The sequence below is a fragment of the Artemia sp. Qi Xiang Cuo genome, chromosome 15 (genome assembly GCF_049724085.1).
Source record: "Artemia sp. Qi Xiang Cuo chromosome 15, ASM4972408v1, whole genome shotgun sequence".
NCBI classification, from domain to species: Eukaryota; Metazoa; Arthropoda; class Branchiopoda; order Anostraca; family Artemiidae; genus Artemia; species Artemia sp. Qi Xiang Cuo.
The window spans coordinates 25,614,677-25,629,949 of NC_142808.1; the positions used below are offsets into that span (position 1 = coordinate 25,614,677).

General features: G+C 37.3%; 1 protein-coding gene across 3 annotated transcripts in view; it reads right to left on the reverse strand.

Annotated features, from left to right (window-relative positions):
* pyd (zonula occludens-like protein polychaetoid) overlaps positions 1 to 15,273 on the reverse strand; it is a 253,318-nt gene that overhangs the window by 160,940 nt on the left and 77,105 nt on the right. For 2 of the 3 annotated variants that reach the window (XM_089101630.1, XM_089101632.1), the window contains exon 4: positions 14,398 to 14,607. In XM_089101630.1, the coding sequence (XP_088957756.1) occupies positions 14,398 to 14,607 (210 nt within the window). Of the gene's footprint in view, positions 1 to 3,943; positions 4,060 to 14,397; positions 14,608 to 15,273 lie in introns of those variants that run through there. The other variant, XM_089101631.1, reaches the window with a different exon arrangement.

Below are 15,273 nucleotides of genomic sequence, written 5' to 3' on the forward strand. Positions count from 1 at the left end.
TTAGTTTGGATGTTTGTTTTGGTAAATGATGAGCGTGGGGGGGGGCTGTTCTTTTGTGGATTGGTATTGGTTAGAAAGCGCAAAAAATAACAGTGACTGTCATTTTCATCCTGTCACAAATATAGCATCAATATTTCATTCTCGTCGTATGCACGTCTTTATTTCAAACAAAAGAAAAAAAAAGATTCAACCCAAATCATCATTCATATTATAAGCAATCATTTGTTAGGTATAATCTAAAGGTATGACAATTTCCTTTCACTGTATGATGGATGAATGTGTTAATTATGATTAACTTATTGACTAGGGTTCTCAATGTCGTATAATAATGGTCTTAGCACTGGGTCTGAGAGGAGCAAACATTAAAAAAATACTTTCGAGATAAACGCTTCCTAGGGTAAGCGACAACTAAACCCCATATTTTGGGCTATAATATTGTGATGTAAAACTACTTTGGAACGATTGAGAATTTTAATTTTTTTGGGTAAAATCTCGTAGTTAATAGTTAATATAATTTAAGATCTCAATATATAAGAACTAAAAATATAATAAAAAGTCAAGGGGACTTGGTACACTGCTGCAACGGAAGAAAATTAGATATTTGTGCTAGCTTCAGAAACTGCTGGAATTAAAATACAAATGATGAGAATCAGTGGCAGCAATTTTTTTAATGAATATAAAAAGGACGTTTTTCAAATCTCAGGTGGAGGCAATTTACTTAAAAAAAAAAAAAAAACACGAAAAAGTAGTTTTTCAAAATCTAGGGGGCAATTCCCGCCTCCCTGTCCATTCAGCACCCCTGATGAACATACGGAAAAACTTTGCTTTTCAGCTTTATACTTTGAAAATTATAAAAACCGACTTTACCCTTTTTATACTGAGTCCCCCAAATTTCAATAAATAGGAGCCTCATGTAGCCTAATCTTAAACAGATTCATTTACAAAAACTAATCTGCGATACTAAAAGAATGTCGCTGCCACATGGCAAAGTTAGAGCCACCGTTTCTTCGATTTCACCCTGTGATTAGGCCTGCATATTTGATTTAATGTCAGAAATAAAAAGGTTTAAGATCACTTCAAAATAGATCATTGTAGCCAAGGCCATATCCAGGCGGGGTTAGGGCGTTTAACCCCCCCCCCCCCAAAAAAAAAAACAATTTGCGGACATTCACCGTAACAGACAGATCAAAAGAATTGAATTTGTATGCTGATTCAAAATATATAAAGTTTATTAAGTTTAATTTTACCCATGAAAGTTACGAGCCCGAGAAGATACGCCCAATTTTAAAAAAAGGAGGGAAAGGATTGAATTTTATGCTGATTTAAAATATATAAAGTTTATTAAGTTTAATGTTACCCATTAAAGTTACGAGCCCGAGAAATTTTTTCCCAATTTTTGAAAAAGAAGGAGGAAACCCTAGAAGATCAGATAGATCTTCTAGGATAGTGATCCTAGAAGCACGGGCGCCCATAAGCTGAATTTTAGAGGTGGGGCTTACCTGATCTAATCGACACTTCCAATGCTGTATAATAGAAATCTCAAAACAAAATATAAGGACGTATCATTCAACCAGAGGGGGGGGGGGCTGGAACCCCTCTCTGTCCACCCATATGGGCACCCATGCCTAGAAGATCGACAGAGGGCTCATTTTACTAAAGTTCTTATGTCCATTTAAGTAACCAGAAGGATTTGAGGGTATTTTTGCCGTCCAATTGTTTTGCACTTGTATTTTTTTTTTGCGGGGGGGGGGGGAGGGCTTTCTGCTTGGGGGTATTTACTACCATGAAATTTTTTTGTGGGGAGGAAAATTTCCGGGGATAAGCTTTCCAGGGTAAATTCTACACTGGGGAAATTTGCCAGAATTCCTTTACGAAATTTTTTTTAATTTGTCTTACTTTGTCTTTGCTGACTAAATTTAATATATGGATATGTTCCCAGGGAAACTTTCAGCCGGGTTGGGATTGTCTTGAGGATTTTCCACGGAGATAGGGATTTTCTACGGGAGAAACTCTCCATGGGGAATTTCTCCGCAGGGTTTCCAACAAAAATTGGAAAACAATCAGAAATTAAAGGTTTTTTCAAATGAAAGTATGCTAAGGAGAATTTTTCAGGGGAGAGGGCTGTAAGTTATGATATTTAGGCTACCCATCCTTATAGTATTTGCTATTGGATCTGCAAAATTTTCCTGAGGGATTTTCAGCGAGAATGGTTTTGTCTGGGAGGATTTTCCACAGAGGGCCAGCCAAGGGCCAAGGGCCGGCCGTTTCATTAGCATAAAAGCTTTTTCAATTTAAGCCCTCCCTCATATACGGAATAATTTCTGTTCCTTTTAAGTTTTAATATTGCTCCTTACTTTCAGTTCAAAAAACTGTTTTTTAATTTAATTTGTACTAGATTTATATGTCGCATAGACTATAGACTAAGAAAAAAAAATTAGATTTATTTCAAAATTGCTAGCTTCAGAAACTGCTGGAATTAAAATACAAATGATGAGAATCGTGGCAGCAATTTTTTTAATGAATATAAAAAGGACGTTTTTCAAATCTCAGGTGGAGGCAATTTACTTTTTTTTAAAAACAAAACCACGAAAATGTTGTTTTTCAAAATCTAGGGGGCAATTCCCGCCTCAAAATTATAAAAACCGACTTTACCCTTTTTATACTGAGTCCCCCAAATTTGAATAAATAGGAGCCTCATGTAGCCTAATCTTAAACAGATTCATTTACAAAAACTAATCTGCGATACTAAAAGAATGTCGCTGCCACATGGAAACCCCCCTCCCCCCAAAAAAATTGTCTGACTCGCAAAACGTAACAAAAATGGGTACTGGTGCATTATATCTAACCCAGCGCTATAAACTAGCACGAAACCAGTCAAACGGCTATGTGCAAGAGATAAATGATTGCATAGCGTGGTTTCTGATTGAGTTTACAATATTAAAACGATTGTTTTGGGGGTTTAGGGGGGGGGGGGTAAAGGTACCTAGGTTAGGTTACATATTTAATATATGCTATGCTTTACCCCCTCCCCATAATGTGCAAATATATAGCCCAAATTTGTTTGTAAACTAGGTACTTGTGAATTATAACTAAACCAGGCTATAGACTGTACGAGGAAACCAGACATGAAAGAAGACAAACGGGGTATTTGCAAGATAAATTGATGGCAAAGCGTGGTTTCTCATTGAGTTTCCAATGTTTAAACGATTGTTTTTTGGTGTTTGGGGGGGAGGTACCTAGGTTAGGTTATGTATTTAATATATGCTATACTTACCCCCCCCCCACAATGTGCAAATATATAGCCCAAATGTGTTTCTAAACTATTATATATTCATCCTATTTTATTTTATTTCATTAGAATTAACCAAACTTGACTTCTTTTGTGTATAGCACTGGTTTAGTTATAATGCACAAGTACCCTAAACTATTATATATTCATCCTATTTTATTTCATTAACAATAACCAAACTTGACTTCTTTCGTGTATAGCACAGGGTTAGATATAATGCACCAGTACCCAAAAACGGATATAAACAAATTTGTTGTGAGTTTTTTAGTTTTTTTTTGTGTAACCCCCCCCCCCCCCGCCCCCGAAAAAAATATGTTTGTAAAACATCCCACGAAAAATAAAAATCCTGGATACGGCCCTGATTGTAGCACAAATGTCAACAAAAAGTTGGACCCTGAGACAAAGAAATCATCCACGGATTGTCTCATCCCAAAGGAATTATTTATCTCTGAATCTTTTTTCATCATAATCAAAACAAGTTTCGGCGAAAATGTGGAATAGATGATCCTAAACCCCGGCTCAAACAAACATTCCCATTATTTGCTGAATTTAAATTGCTTACCTTACCACAGATTAAAATGAATATTCTAGCAGTCTATAAAGCAGATTAGTAAGAAAAATAGCTATCTGACAACTGAAAAGAAATAAACCTACCGATATTCATTAGCACCATAATATAAAATTCTTGTCGTTTCTTTCAAGATCGAGGACATGAAAACCCACTTTATAGTCTAAACAATATTTAGTATGACGACAAAATATGATGAAACTATGGAAGTTTTTCCAAGACTGCAAAATTATAAACACTGACAATTAAGCTCGATGAATGAGCACATTGCCTGAATTGGATATTTCCTTATCTGTTTAATCAGATACGCATTGCATAGCGCGTAAAGCACGATTTATAATCACTACGGAAACGCTCACAACAGGGATGTATTTGTCTTAAAAACAGTTCGTCTTTTTTTCCGAAAAAAAGTTGTTAACTAGACTCTGGGCCGTCACGTATGGGGAGGACCCCCCGCCCCAATGTTTTGGTCACTCGGTAAAAACAAAAAAAAATCAGTAAAATCGTGAATCGAAGCGCCATGATTTTTCCAACGCCACTAAAATTCTTTGTTCGGTTAAATAAAAACCACAAAAATACTGACATGTCATCTACAGGAAGTACGAACTTGGTCGGTAAACGCAGCAGTTTTACTGACTCCAGTAGAAAAAGAGATATTACTCCAAGACGAGATTTAATGTCCTTGGTAAAAACCTTTTTCCTAGGCCAATCACAGAGCTAGAAATACTGGGCGAAGTGACATCATCAGATTCCCTGGAATTTCAGCATTGAATCTTACGTAATTTCTATGCCGTAATCAAAGTACGTATTATCTGCTGACACAATTTGTCCATGGGACATTGTTTATAAAATCCTCTTATCTGATTATCGAATATTCTTGAAATAGAGCTTTCATAGGGGTGAAACAAAGTTAAATATTACTCGTATTTTTAATTGGATTGTATGAAAGGGATAAAAGAGTTAAAAGCACGTAACAGTAAAGGTAAGTCTGAGAGGATGGTAAATTTAAAATGTATCTGTGCACAGTTTCCAGAACAAAAGAAACGTCAGAGGTTAATTGACATTTTAGGGAAATTATTTGGGGTGAAACAGTTTGAGATACGTGACTTGACATAGCTTTATTTCTCAGCTATGGTTGCTATAATAGACAAGTACACTATATGGGATTACTGGGATTGTTATGGATTTGAACCATCAAGGACCACAATTATCAATGACCATAACCACCAAGAACATCAACCTCCAAGGTACTCTCTACCGAACCCCCAAGAAGTAACTTCTCTCCAACTTTTTGGGCCCATCCCCCTCATTTTTTTTATACTTTTTTGAAGTTTATTTTTTTAACATGTTCATTTTATTTCAACTTTTTTTTACATGTCTTAGGATGAACAAGTACACAATATGGGATTAGTGAGATGGTTATGGATTTGAGCCATCAAGGGCCTCAACCACCAGTTACACTAACAACCAAGAACCTAAACCTCCAATGCCCTCGATCCCCAACTTCCAAGAAGACCCCTGCTCCCAACTTTTTGGGGGCCCCTCTACCCATTGTTTTTAATACTTTTTTGAAGTTTATTTTTTTAACATGAAAATTTTATTTAAACTTTTTTTTACATGTCTTGGAAACAAGAAGTACTCAATACGGGATTAGTGAGATGGTTATGGATTTGAGTTATCAGGGACCGCAACCACCAATTACCCTAGCCACCAAGGACCTCATCTTTTAAGGGTCTCTTTTCCCCAACCTCCAAGGGGTTCCCTCCCTCCAACTTTTTGGGCCATCCCAAAATTTTTTGAACATGATAGTTTTATTTCAACTTTTTTTTACATGTCTTAGAATGACATAAAACATACTTAAAGCATAAAAAATCACCATTTAAGCTAGATTTCTTAACGTATGTAGATGTGTCTTGTCTGAAACCTGTGATTTGGGGTGGTTGGTTTACTATTTCGCACTTTTCTGATCTAGGTTTCTTAACCCGGCGTAGATGTGTGTTGTCTGAAATCTATGATTTGGAATGTATGGTTTATTATTTTAGACTTAGCTAGGTTTCTTAACCTTTCGTAGGTGTGTGATGCATGAAACTTATGATATGGGATGTCTAGATTGCAACTTTGGACTTTTCTGAGCTAGATTTTATAGCCTTTCGTAGGTATATGTTGTCTGAAACCTATGATTTGAGATACTTGATTTACTATTTCGCACTTTTCTGAGCTAGGTTTCATAGCCATTCATAGGTGTATGTCGTATGTTGTATGAAACCCATGATTAACTTTAATATTTTTTTAGGAGGTGGGGGATGATCCAAGGCCTCATTGAGTACATTTTGTATATTTTTAATAAAGTTGAGTTTTAGTTTTCAGAAATATGAACACCCACGTTTAAAATACATGTGATTTTATTAATAACAATTGATTTTTTAATCAATTTGGGTTTTAGTTTCAAGAAATACGAACATCCACGTTTAAAATACATAAGATTTTATTAATAATATTTGCTATTTTAATAAAGTTGGGTTTTACTTTTCGGAAATAAGAACGTCAAAGTTTAAAATACATCTGGTTTTATTAATAATATTTGATTTTCTAATAAAGTAATTTCATTGTCGAAATCAACGATAGTTCTTTTCATAATATTCCTCCTAAACCCGTTTTACAAGTTGAAGTACTCATCTTTTTTCACTCCCAACTTTTTGCTTACCCCAACACCAAGCAAATACTTTTCAAAAGGCTTTATTATATTATTCCAGAACAAGTTCTTTTCTTAATATTCCTCCTAAACACGTTTTACAAATTTAAGTACTCATCTTTTTCCAATCCGAACATTACTTTACGATTTTTTGCATACCCCAACACCAAGAAATACTGTTCAAAAGCCTTTACAACATTATTCCAGAACAAGTTCTTTTCTTAATATTCCTACCAGACCTGTTTTACAAGTTAAAGTACTCATCTTTTTTCACTCCCAACATTACTTTACGACTTTTTGCATGTCCCAACACCAAGAAATACATTTCGAACGGCTTTATTATATTATTTCAGAGCAAGTTCTTTTCTTAATATTCCTCTTAAACCCATTTTAAAGTTGAAGTACTCATCTTTTTTCCCTCTCAAAATTACTTTACGACTTTTTGCATGCCCCAACACCAAGCAATACTTTTCAAAAGGCTTTATAATATTATTTCAGAACAAGTTCTTTTCGACAACATACACCTATGAAAGGTTGGGAAATCTAGTTCTAAATCTGGTTCTTTTCTTAATATTCCTCTTAAACCCATTTTAAAGTTGAAGTACTCATCTTTTTTCCCTCTCAAAATTACTTTACGACTTTTTGCATGCCCCAACACCAAGCACTACTTTTCAAAAGGCTTTATAATATTATTTCAGAACAAGTTCTTTTCGACAACATACACCTATGAAAGGTTGGGAAATCTAGCTCAGGAAAGTCTAAAATAGCAAACTAGACATCCCAAATCATAAGTATCATGCAACACACACCTATGGCAAGGTTTAAAAACCTAGCTAAGAAAAGTCTAAAATAGTTAACCATACATTCCAAATCATAGATTTCAGACAACACACATCTACGACAGTTTAAAAAAACCTAGGTCTGAAAAGTGTGAAATAGTAAACCAACCACCCCAAATCACAGGTTTCAGACAAGACACATCTACATACGTTAAGAAATCTAGCTTAAATCAGAATTGTTTATGCTTTAAATATGTTTTATGTCATTCTAAGACATGTAAAAAAAAGTTGAAATAAAATTATCATGTTAAAAAAATAAATCATGTTAAAAAATTTTTGGGATGGGCCCAAAAAGTTGGAGGAATGGGGCCCCTTGGAGTTTGGGGAGAGGGGACCTTGGAGGTTAAGATCCTTGGTGGCTAGATTCATTGGTGGTTGCGGTCCTTGATGTGTTCAAATCCATAACCATCTCACTAATCCCATATTGTGTACTTGTTCATTCTAAAAAATGTAAAAAAAGTAGAAATAAAATTATCATGTTAAAAAAATTCACTTCAAAAAAGTATAAAATATGGGGGAGGGGCCAAAAAGTTGGAGGGATGGGGCCCCTTGGATGTTGGGGAGCGGGGACCTTGGAGGTTAAGATCCTTGGTGGCTAGAGTAACTGGTGGTTGCGGTCCCTGATGGTTCAAATCCATAACTATGTCACTAATCCCGTATTCTGTACTTGTTCATTCTAAGACATGTAAAAAAAAAGTTGAAATGAATCTATAATGTAAAAAAAACAAACTTCAAAAAATAATAAAAAAAGGGGGGGATGAGCCCAATCTCACTAATCCCATATTGTGTACTTGTTCATTCTAAGACATGTAAAAAAAAGTTGAAATAAAATTATCAAGTTAAAAAAATAAACTTCAAAAAAGTATAAAAAATGGCGGGGGGAGGGCCCAAAAAGTTGGAGGGAGGGGGCCCCTTGGCGGTTGGGGAGAGGGGACCTTGGAGGTTGGGGAGAGGGGACCTTGGAGGTTGGGGAGAGGGGACCTTGGAGGTTGAGGTCCTTGGTGGCTAGGGTCATTGCTGTGTGTCGTCCTAGATGGTTCAAATCCATCAGCGTCTCACTAATCCCTTACTGTCTACTTATTCTTTCTAAGACATGTAAAAAAAATAGAAATAAAATTATCATGTTAAAAAAATAAACTTCAAAAAAGTATAAAAAAATAGAAGGATGGGCCAAAAAAGTTGGAGGGAGGCCCCCTTGGAGGTTGGGGAGAGGGGACCTTGGATATTGAGGTCCTTAGTGGCTAGGGTCGTTGGTGGTTGCGGTCCTTGATGGTTCAAATCCATAACCATCTCACTAATCCCGTATTGTGTACTTGTTCATTCTAAGACATGTAAAAAAAAAGTTGAAATAAAATTATCATGTAAAAAAAAAAACTTCAAAAAAGAATAAAAAATGGGGGGGGGCAAAAAGTTGGAGGGGATCCCCTTGGAGGTTGCGGTCCTTGATGGTTCAAATCCATAACCATCTCACTAATCCCATATCGTGTACTAGTCTATTATAGCGACCACAGCCGAGAATTCAAACTATGTCAAGTCACATGTCTCAAACTGTTTCACCCCAACTAATCCCCTAAAATGTCAATTAATCTCTGACGTTTCCTTTGTTCTGGCAACTGTGCACAGATACATTTTAAACTTACCATCCTCTCAGACTTACCTTAACTGTTACTTGCTTTTAACTCTTTTATCCCTTTCATACAATCCAATTAAAAATACCAATAATATCTATCTTTGTTTCACCCCTATGAAAGCTCTATTTCAAGAATATTCAATAATCAGACAAGAGGATTTAATAAACAAAGTCCCACGGCAAAATTGTGTCAGCATATAATACGTACTTTGGTTACGGCAAAAAAAATATTTAAAATTCAATGCTGAAATTCTAGGGAATCTGATGATGTCACTTCGCCCAGTATTTCTAGCTCTGTGATTGGCCTAGGAAAAAGCCTTTTACCAAGGACATTAAATCTCGTCTTGGAGTAATATCTCTTCTTGTACTGACTACTGCCATGAGTTTACAGATGGTGCCACAACTGCAACGGTTTCACCAACTCGTGAAGTGATTTTACGTGTTGGATTCGAAACGGACATTATGCTAATTATTGACAAAAACAGTCAGTAAAAATGACCAGCCAGTCGGTAAAATCCTTTACCGCCCCCCCCCCACACATTTAGGCTAGTAAAGACCCTGACTAGAATAACATTAATTGCATGTTGTCTGCGTTGCATAGTGAGGTATTACAGCAGTCTTTCCTCGATTTTGCCAACTTAGTCCTGGCAGAGTACCACTTCAGTTCTGTTTCTATGCCATCGAGTGTGATTCAACTCGGTACTTGTCAATCCAAAGAAACGTTTAAAATTGTATAATATGGCCTTTACTTTTCTTAGAAAAACTTCTTTTTCGGATTTTTTTGTTAATTCCCTAAAAACGTTTAAAATAGTATGGGTACTTTTCTGTTATAAGAAACACACTCAAGAATTGCGCTCTGTAAGATCTGCTGAATTTGCGAATAACCGGTTTACTGTCTTAGCTTTAGCTCAGTGAAAAACTAAGATGTAGGTATATTTCAATTCAATATTTAGTTGGTATTTTGGTTAGGTTGGGTGTTTAATATAATGCGATCTGGGTGGCCTGCTTTCCATAATTCTTTGTCATAGTTTCCATAATTTTGTTAATAAAATATTATATTTTCATCTTATTTTAGTATATTTTATCACATTTTTGCTTATTTCATTACGATTAACCATTAGGCAAATCGGGTTTTGTCTTACAGAGCGTTTGTCTTACAGAGCGTAATTCTAGAATGTGTTTCTTTTAACAAACAAGTCCTAAAAAGAAGTTTTTTTTCTCCAAATAAAATGATGATATGTTCCTTAAAGGCAGTCTTAAAATTCCCTGATTCAGCTTAGGCTAAAAACATTTTATTCTCCTTTTCCTGACTTCGAATCGCTGCAGTTGTGCAAAAAAGCGTACCATGTCTACGAGTTACTGCTTTGTTAATTTGCCCCGAAACATAAGTAACTCGACCTATATTACTATATAAAAATGAATTCAAAAGAAAGTAAGGAGCAATACTAAACCCTATGACTAGAAAAGGAGTCATATGATGAGGCAAACTCAAAATGAACACATGAAACCAAAAGCGAATACTAACTAAATGAAAAATCATTTCGAATTCAAAAAGAACATATAGTCCAGGACTTTTAGGGTTTGACCCGGACAAAATTGCAATATAAACGAAAATGGTACCAAAATGATCAGAAAAAAATTCTGTACAACATACTAAAAGTCCCCATAAATCCGAGTGGGGTAAGTTCCCGAAAAACAGGGAAAAAGGGGGAAATGCGGAGGAAATTGGGAAAAAGGCCGAACATGCCCAGAAAATAGCTCAAAGTGAGTTTTCTGGGACTTTCCCATACGCTGATCACGAAAATGACATCTAAAATTCAGTATAGAATAAAAGTACTACGGAAAACAGGGGGGAACAGGGGGAAGAGGGGAAAAAATTTAAAAATACAGGGTAGGGGTAGAAAGCACTTTGAAATATGTTTTCTGGGGTCTTTTTATCTGCTGATCCCAAAACTGACATCTAAAACGAAATAAGGAACATGAGCCCCACCATAACGGGAGAAAAGGGGGAAAGAGGGGAAGAAAAGGGACAATTGAAGTCAGGGGTAGAAATCAGTTTGAAATGTGTTTTCTGGACACCTAAAATGAAGACACCTAAAATGAAGACACCTAAAATGAAGACACCTAAAATGAAGGAAAGAAAACGAGAACCATGAAAACCGAACAAAACTGGAGGAAATAACGGAAAAGGGGAAGGGAAGCCTGACTCCTGAGCCAGCTGCTAATGGCTAATAAGTAGGCCTATGGACATAAAGAAAACAACCGCTTGGCAGTGATCACAGTATAAAACTTCAGCTATTATAGGTAAAATTTGTACTTTTGAAGGCAATATCGTTGAATAAAAAACCAAAAAAAGAACTTCAGTAACTATAGGTAAAATCTGCACTTTTTAAGGCAGTAGAGTTGACTTGAAAAACACAGCATTGATGTCACTAGTCGAGCTCCTCGTCTTCGACAATCTTGTTGTCCCTGTTCAAACAGTTGATACCCTGACATTCTCCGCACGCGAACGTACACGCTAATCCATTTTTCTTGCAGCTGCATCGCGAGTTCTGGCAGCCTGTCTTACAGTTGCATCTCACGACACTCAAAAGAGTCTGAGGTGCGGGCAACAATTCGGTGATCACAGGTGAGTGTTTATGGTTTCTGAGGACCCAACCCCAGTCAGCCGGGCCGAAGTCAGCTGGTTCCACCTTCCAAAGGGATATTTGGAGGCAAACTCGCTGGGAGTGGAATGAAGCTGCAGCTTTGGTTGGCGGAAGCCTTTCAGGCTTAAAAAACACTGTAGTATTAGACGAAAAAACTTTTTCCAAGAAAATTTGATGTCACAGCTTAGTGAGATCTTCGTTTGATCTTGCTTTATACAAGCTGAGGAGAAGATATTCACCCGCTTTCACAATTTCATCTTTAGACGATGATTCATCTAGAAACACTTTGCATTTTTTTCTGAACACTTCGCTCTACTTCAAAAGAGGTACAACAGCTTGCTTTGCAAGTCCGAAAACTCGTGAGGTCGTGTCACATCCCAAGAGTGCCCGCCCTACCAGAAGTAGCCTGGATACTTCTCCCATTTTTTTTAACTTCGTTGAGGCACCAGAACCGTGTTATCGCTTCTTTTGCGTTCGTTGACAATTCGAAGTAAAGTGTTTTTGCATTAGGCGGGAGGTGATACAAGAGTAGAATCAGAAGGTCAGTGTCGTTGCCAAGAACTAATGTTTCAGAGTTTTCTGCTTTCGTTACGGCAGTCTTCACGATTAGATAGTCAGCATCGTCCTTCGCATGGACGACTTCAAATCCTTTGGCTCTGAGTTTTCCCCCGATGTAGCTTATAATTCGCTGTTTGTTCTGAGAGTTGCTCAAAAACTCTTCCTTCTTTTTCTGGGGCTTCATCCCTAAACTGAAATCGATCACTTGATGCTGGCTTCCCTTACACCGTCGGTTGTGGGTAGCATCTTTCGTGGTTGGACCAGCGCTGTATCCATCGAAGACAACAGTAGGGGAGGTACAACGTCAAGTAACGAAACTAATATAGCTGTCACAGATTGAATCATAAGTATCACCAATCTTCCAAGGTACTTGCTGAAGCAGCCAACCTCCGTCAACTACAGTGACACGATCTGACACTGGCAGGTGGTGAATCGAGTCCGTTTTCGCTTCTTTCCATATTGCCTTCGCTAGTGCAGGTTTGTCTGGCTGACGCATTGTGCCAGAATTCTCAAACAAAGCGGGCAGATAACTGCACAGTTCGTAACGTAGAGTTTCTGCCATGTCATTTTCAGATGTATGGGCAGCAGTCGAAAGATGTTGAAAAAGCAGTGCAGGGTCGATATGCAAAATCTCGCCATCTATCCTTATGTTCCCATCCGATGCCAGTGTAACGACTTTGTCTTTCTTCCTGAATGAAAAACTTTTGACAGATTGGCCATCCATGCACTGGAACATCAGCTCACCTACAGCTTTAGAATCCTCTGCATTGACGCCTTTTTGGGCAATAAGCCCGGAACCTATACTTCTCAGCACTCTGGAACTAGTCAAAGGATAGTTCTCTAGAAGGAATTAAAGAAATGTCAGTAGATCCTTAGTATCTCTCTTTATTCGTGCTACGGTTGCAGTGACGTGCTGTTCACTAGAACTGTAGTCTGGGCCTGTTAGTTTCTGCATTAGATCAGTCACTGAAGAGAGTACTGGCGCAAAATTATGCTTGACTTAACAAAAAAAATCTCGTCGTACCTTGATTTATCCTGCTACCATGTCACATTTTTAAGCATCCACGCAGACTGGGGACTATTGGATCCGTTAGATGTCATTCCATCAGGATAAGTTTTGTCGTCGGCACTGGAACTCCGCGGTGACTAGTCTACCTTGCTTCGCTTACTGAATGTCGAATTAGAACAGGATTATGTTGACGAACCCACGCGCGTGTTGATAACGGCGAGGAATACGGAATAAAGTAATTTCAGTATCTTTCCGTATTTCTTTCTCGAGTTTTTTTTTTGCCTTTTCCGAACCTATGGGGTAGCCGAACCTCTATAGATCTCCTGTATTAACATTTGTAAACATTTCCACATGCTTTCTACCCCTACTCTGTATATTTCCCTTTTTCCCCTCCCTCCCCCCCCCATTTCCCCGTTTTATGTTAATCAATTTTTTTATATCATTTTAGTTCTCAATTTCGTAATCACCAGATAGGAATCCCCCAGAAAATATCTTTCAAACCGCTTTTTACCCCTACCCTGTATTCTTCTCTTTTCTCCCCTCTTTCCCCTGTTCCCCCGTTTTCCGTTGTACTCTTTTTCTATACTGAATTTTAGATGCCAATTTCGTAATCAGCGTATGTGAAAACCTCAGAAAACTCACTTTAAACTATTTTCTGGGCATGTTCGGCATTTTTCCCATTTTCCCCCACATTTCCCCCTTTTCCCCTGTTTTTCGGGAACTCGCCCCACTCGGATTTATGGGGACTTTTAGTATGCTGTACAGAATTTTTTTCTGATCATTTTGGTACCATTTTCGTTTATATTGCAATTTTGTCCGGGTTCGACCCTTTTTTTAGCTAAAAGTCCTGGACTAATATCTAGAACAAAATTGCAGCAAAAATAGTCTGAAGCTATCACCCTATTAAACCCTCTAAGTTCTAAAAACTAGAGTATCATTTGCTCTTTACTAAAAACGATGCGTATTTCGAACAGTGTGGTTTTTAGAGTTAGGTTAAGTTCCTCTCAAACCCTCTAAAAGACTAGAGTGTGATTTGCGGTTTGCTAAAAGCAATATGCATATCTCTTCCGTACAAAATCCAAACTAGGCTAAAAACAAAAAAGCAAATAAATAAAACGTCCCTTATCAAAAATGAGTAAACCTAGAGCCATTAAAGTTGCTTACCGAATTCCACAGTCAGAGGGAACACAAAGCTGACCTTTTCCCTCAGGTGCTATTTCAATAATAAGTGTGTTACCATGTTTTTTGGTCGGGGATGTCGGCGTTGACACGGTCTTTGGTATTTCCTCCTTTTCTTGTCCCTGTTCAGATGAGGGATATTCAGGTTTGTTTTTCAACTCAATCTCAGCATCCAAGGAAATTGATGACAGTTTTCTAAAATTAATAAGAAATGTGCGGCATTAAAATATCATTTTAGTACATACACAACAATCTTATTCAGTTATTTATTCTTATGGATTAAATAAATGATCGTTGATTTTAATCGACAGTATTAGTTTATGAACATACTTACTAGTATCGGCCAATAAGGTTAGCATTACTTTTTGGACATATAATTTTCATTTTTGAATTCACTGAAATGTCACCGAATTAACCGAATCACCCATTTTGTTCAGCGTAAGTGAGAGGTCTGGAAATTATGTCTCTGAGGATGACACCCCCCACAGCCCTCAGGGTAAGGGTTGTAAGTTATGCCCAGGGGGCATATATGTTTTTTTTTTACAAAAAAGGCGATCGTATAAACATCGGAAGGGACTTATTGGATCGGTAAATAACAGTTCTAGTGCCCTTTTTAAGAGTCAAAGTAATCGGAGGGCAGATACCCACCCCCCACGCACCCATCATTTCCCCAAATGCATTCGATCAAAATGTTAAGATGACCAACTTGTTCAGCGTAGTTGAAAGGTCCGGTAATTATGTATTTGGAGATTAACCCCCCAAACAGCTCTAAGGGCAAGGGTTGTAAGTTACGCCCTGGTCATAGAAGGTCTTTATGGAAAGGGTGGTCACGAAAAATTCAGAGGAGGCTAATTGGATTGA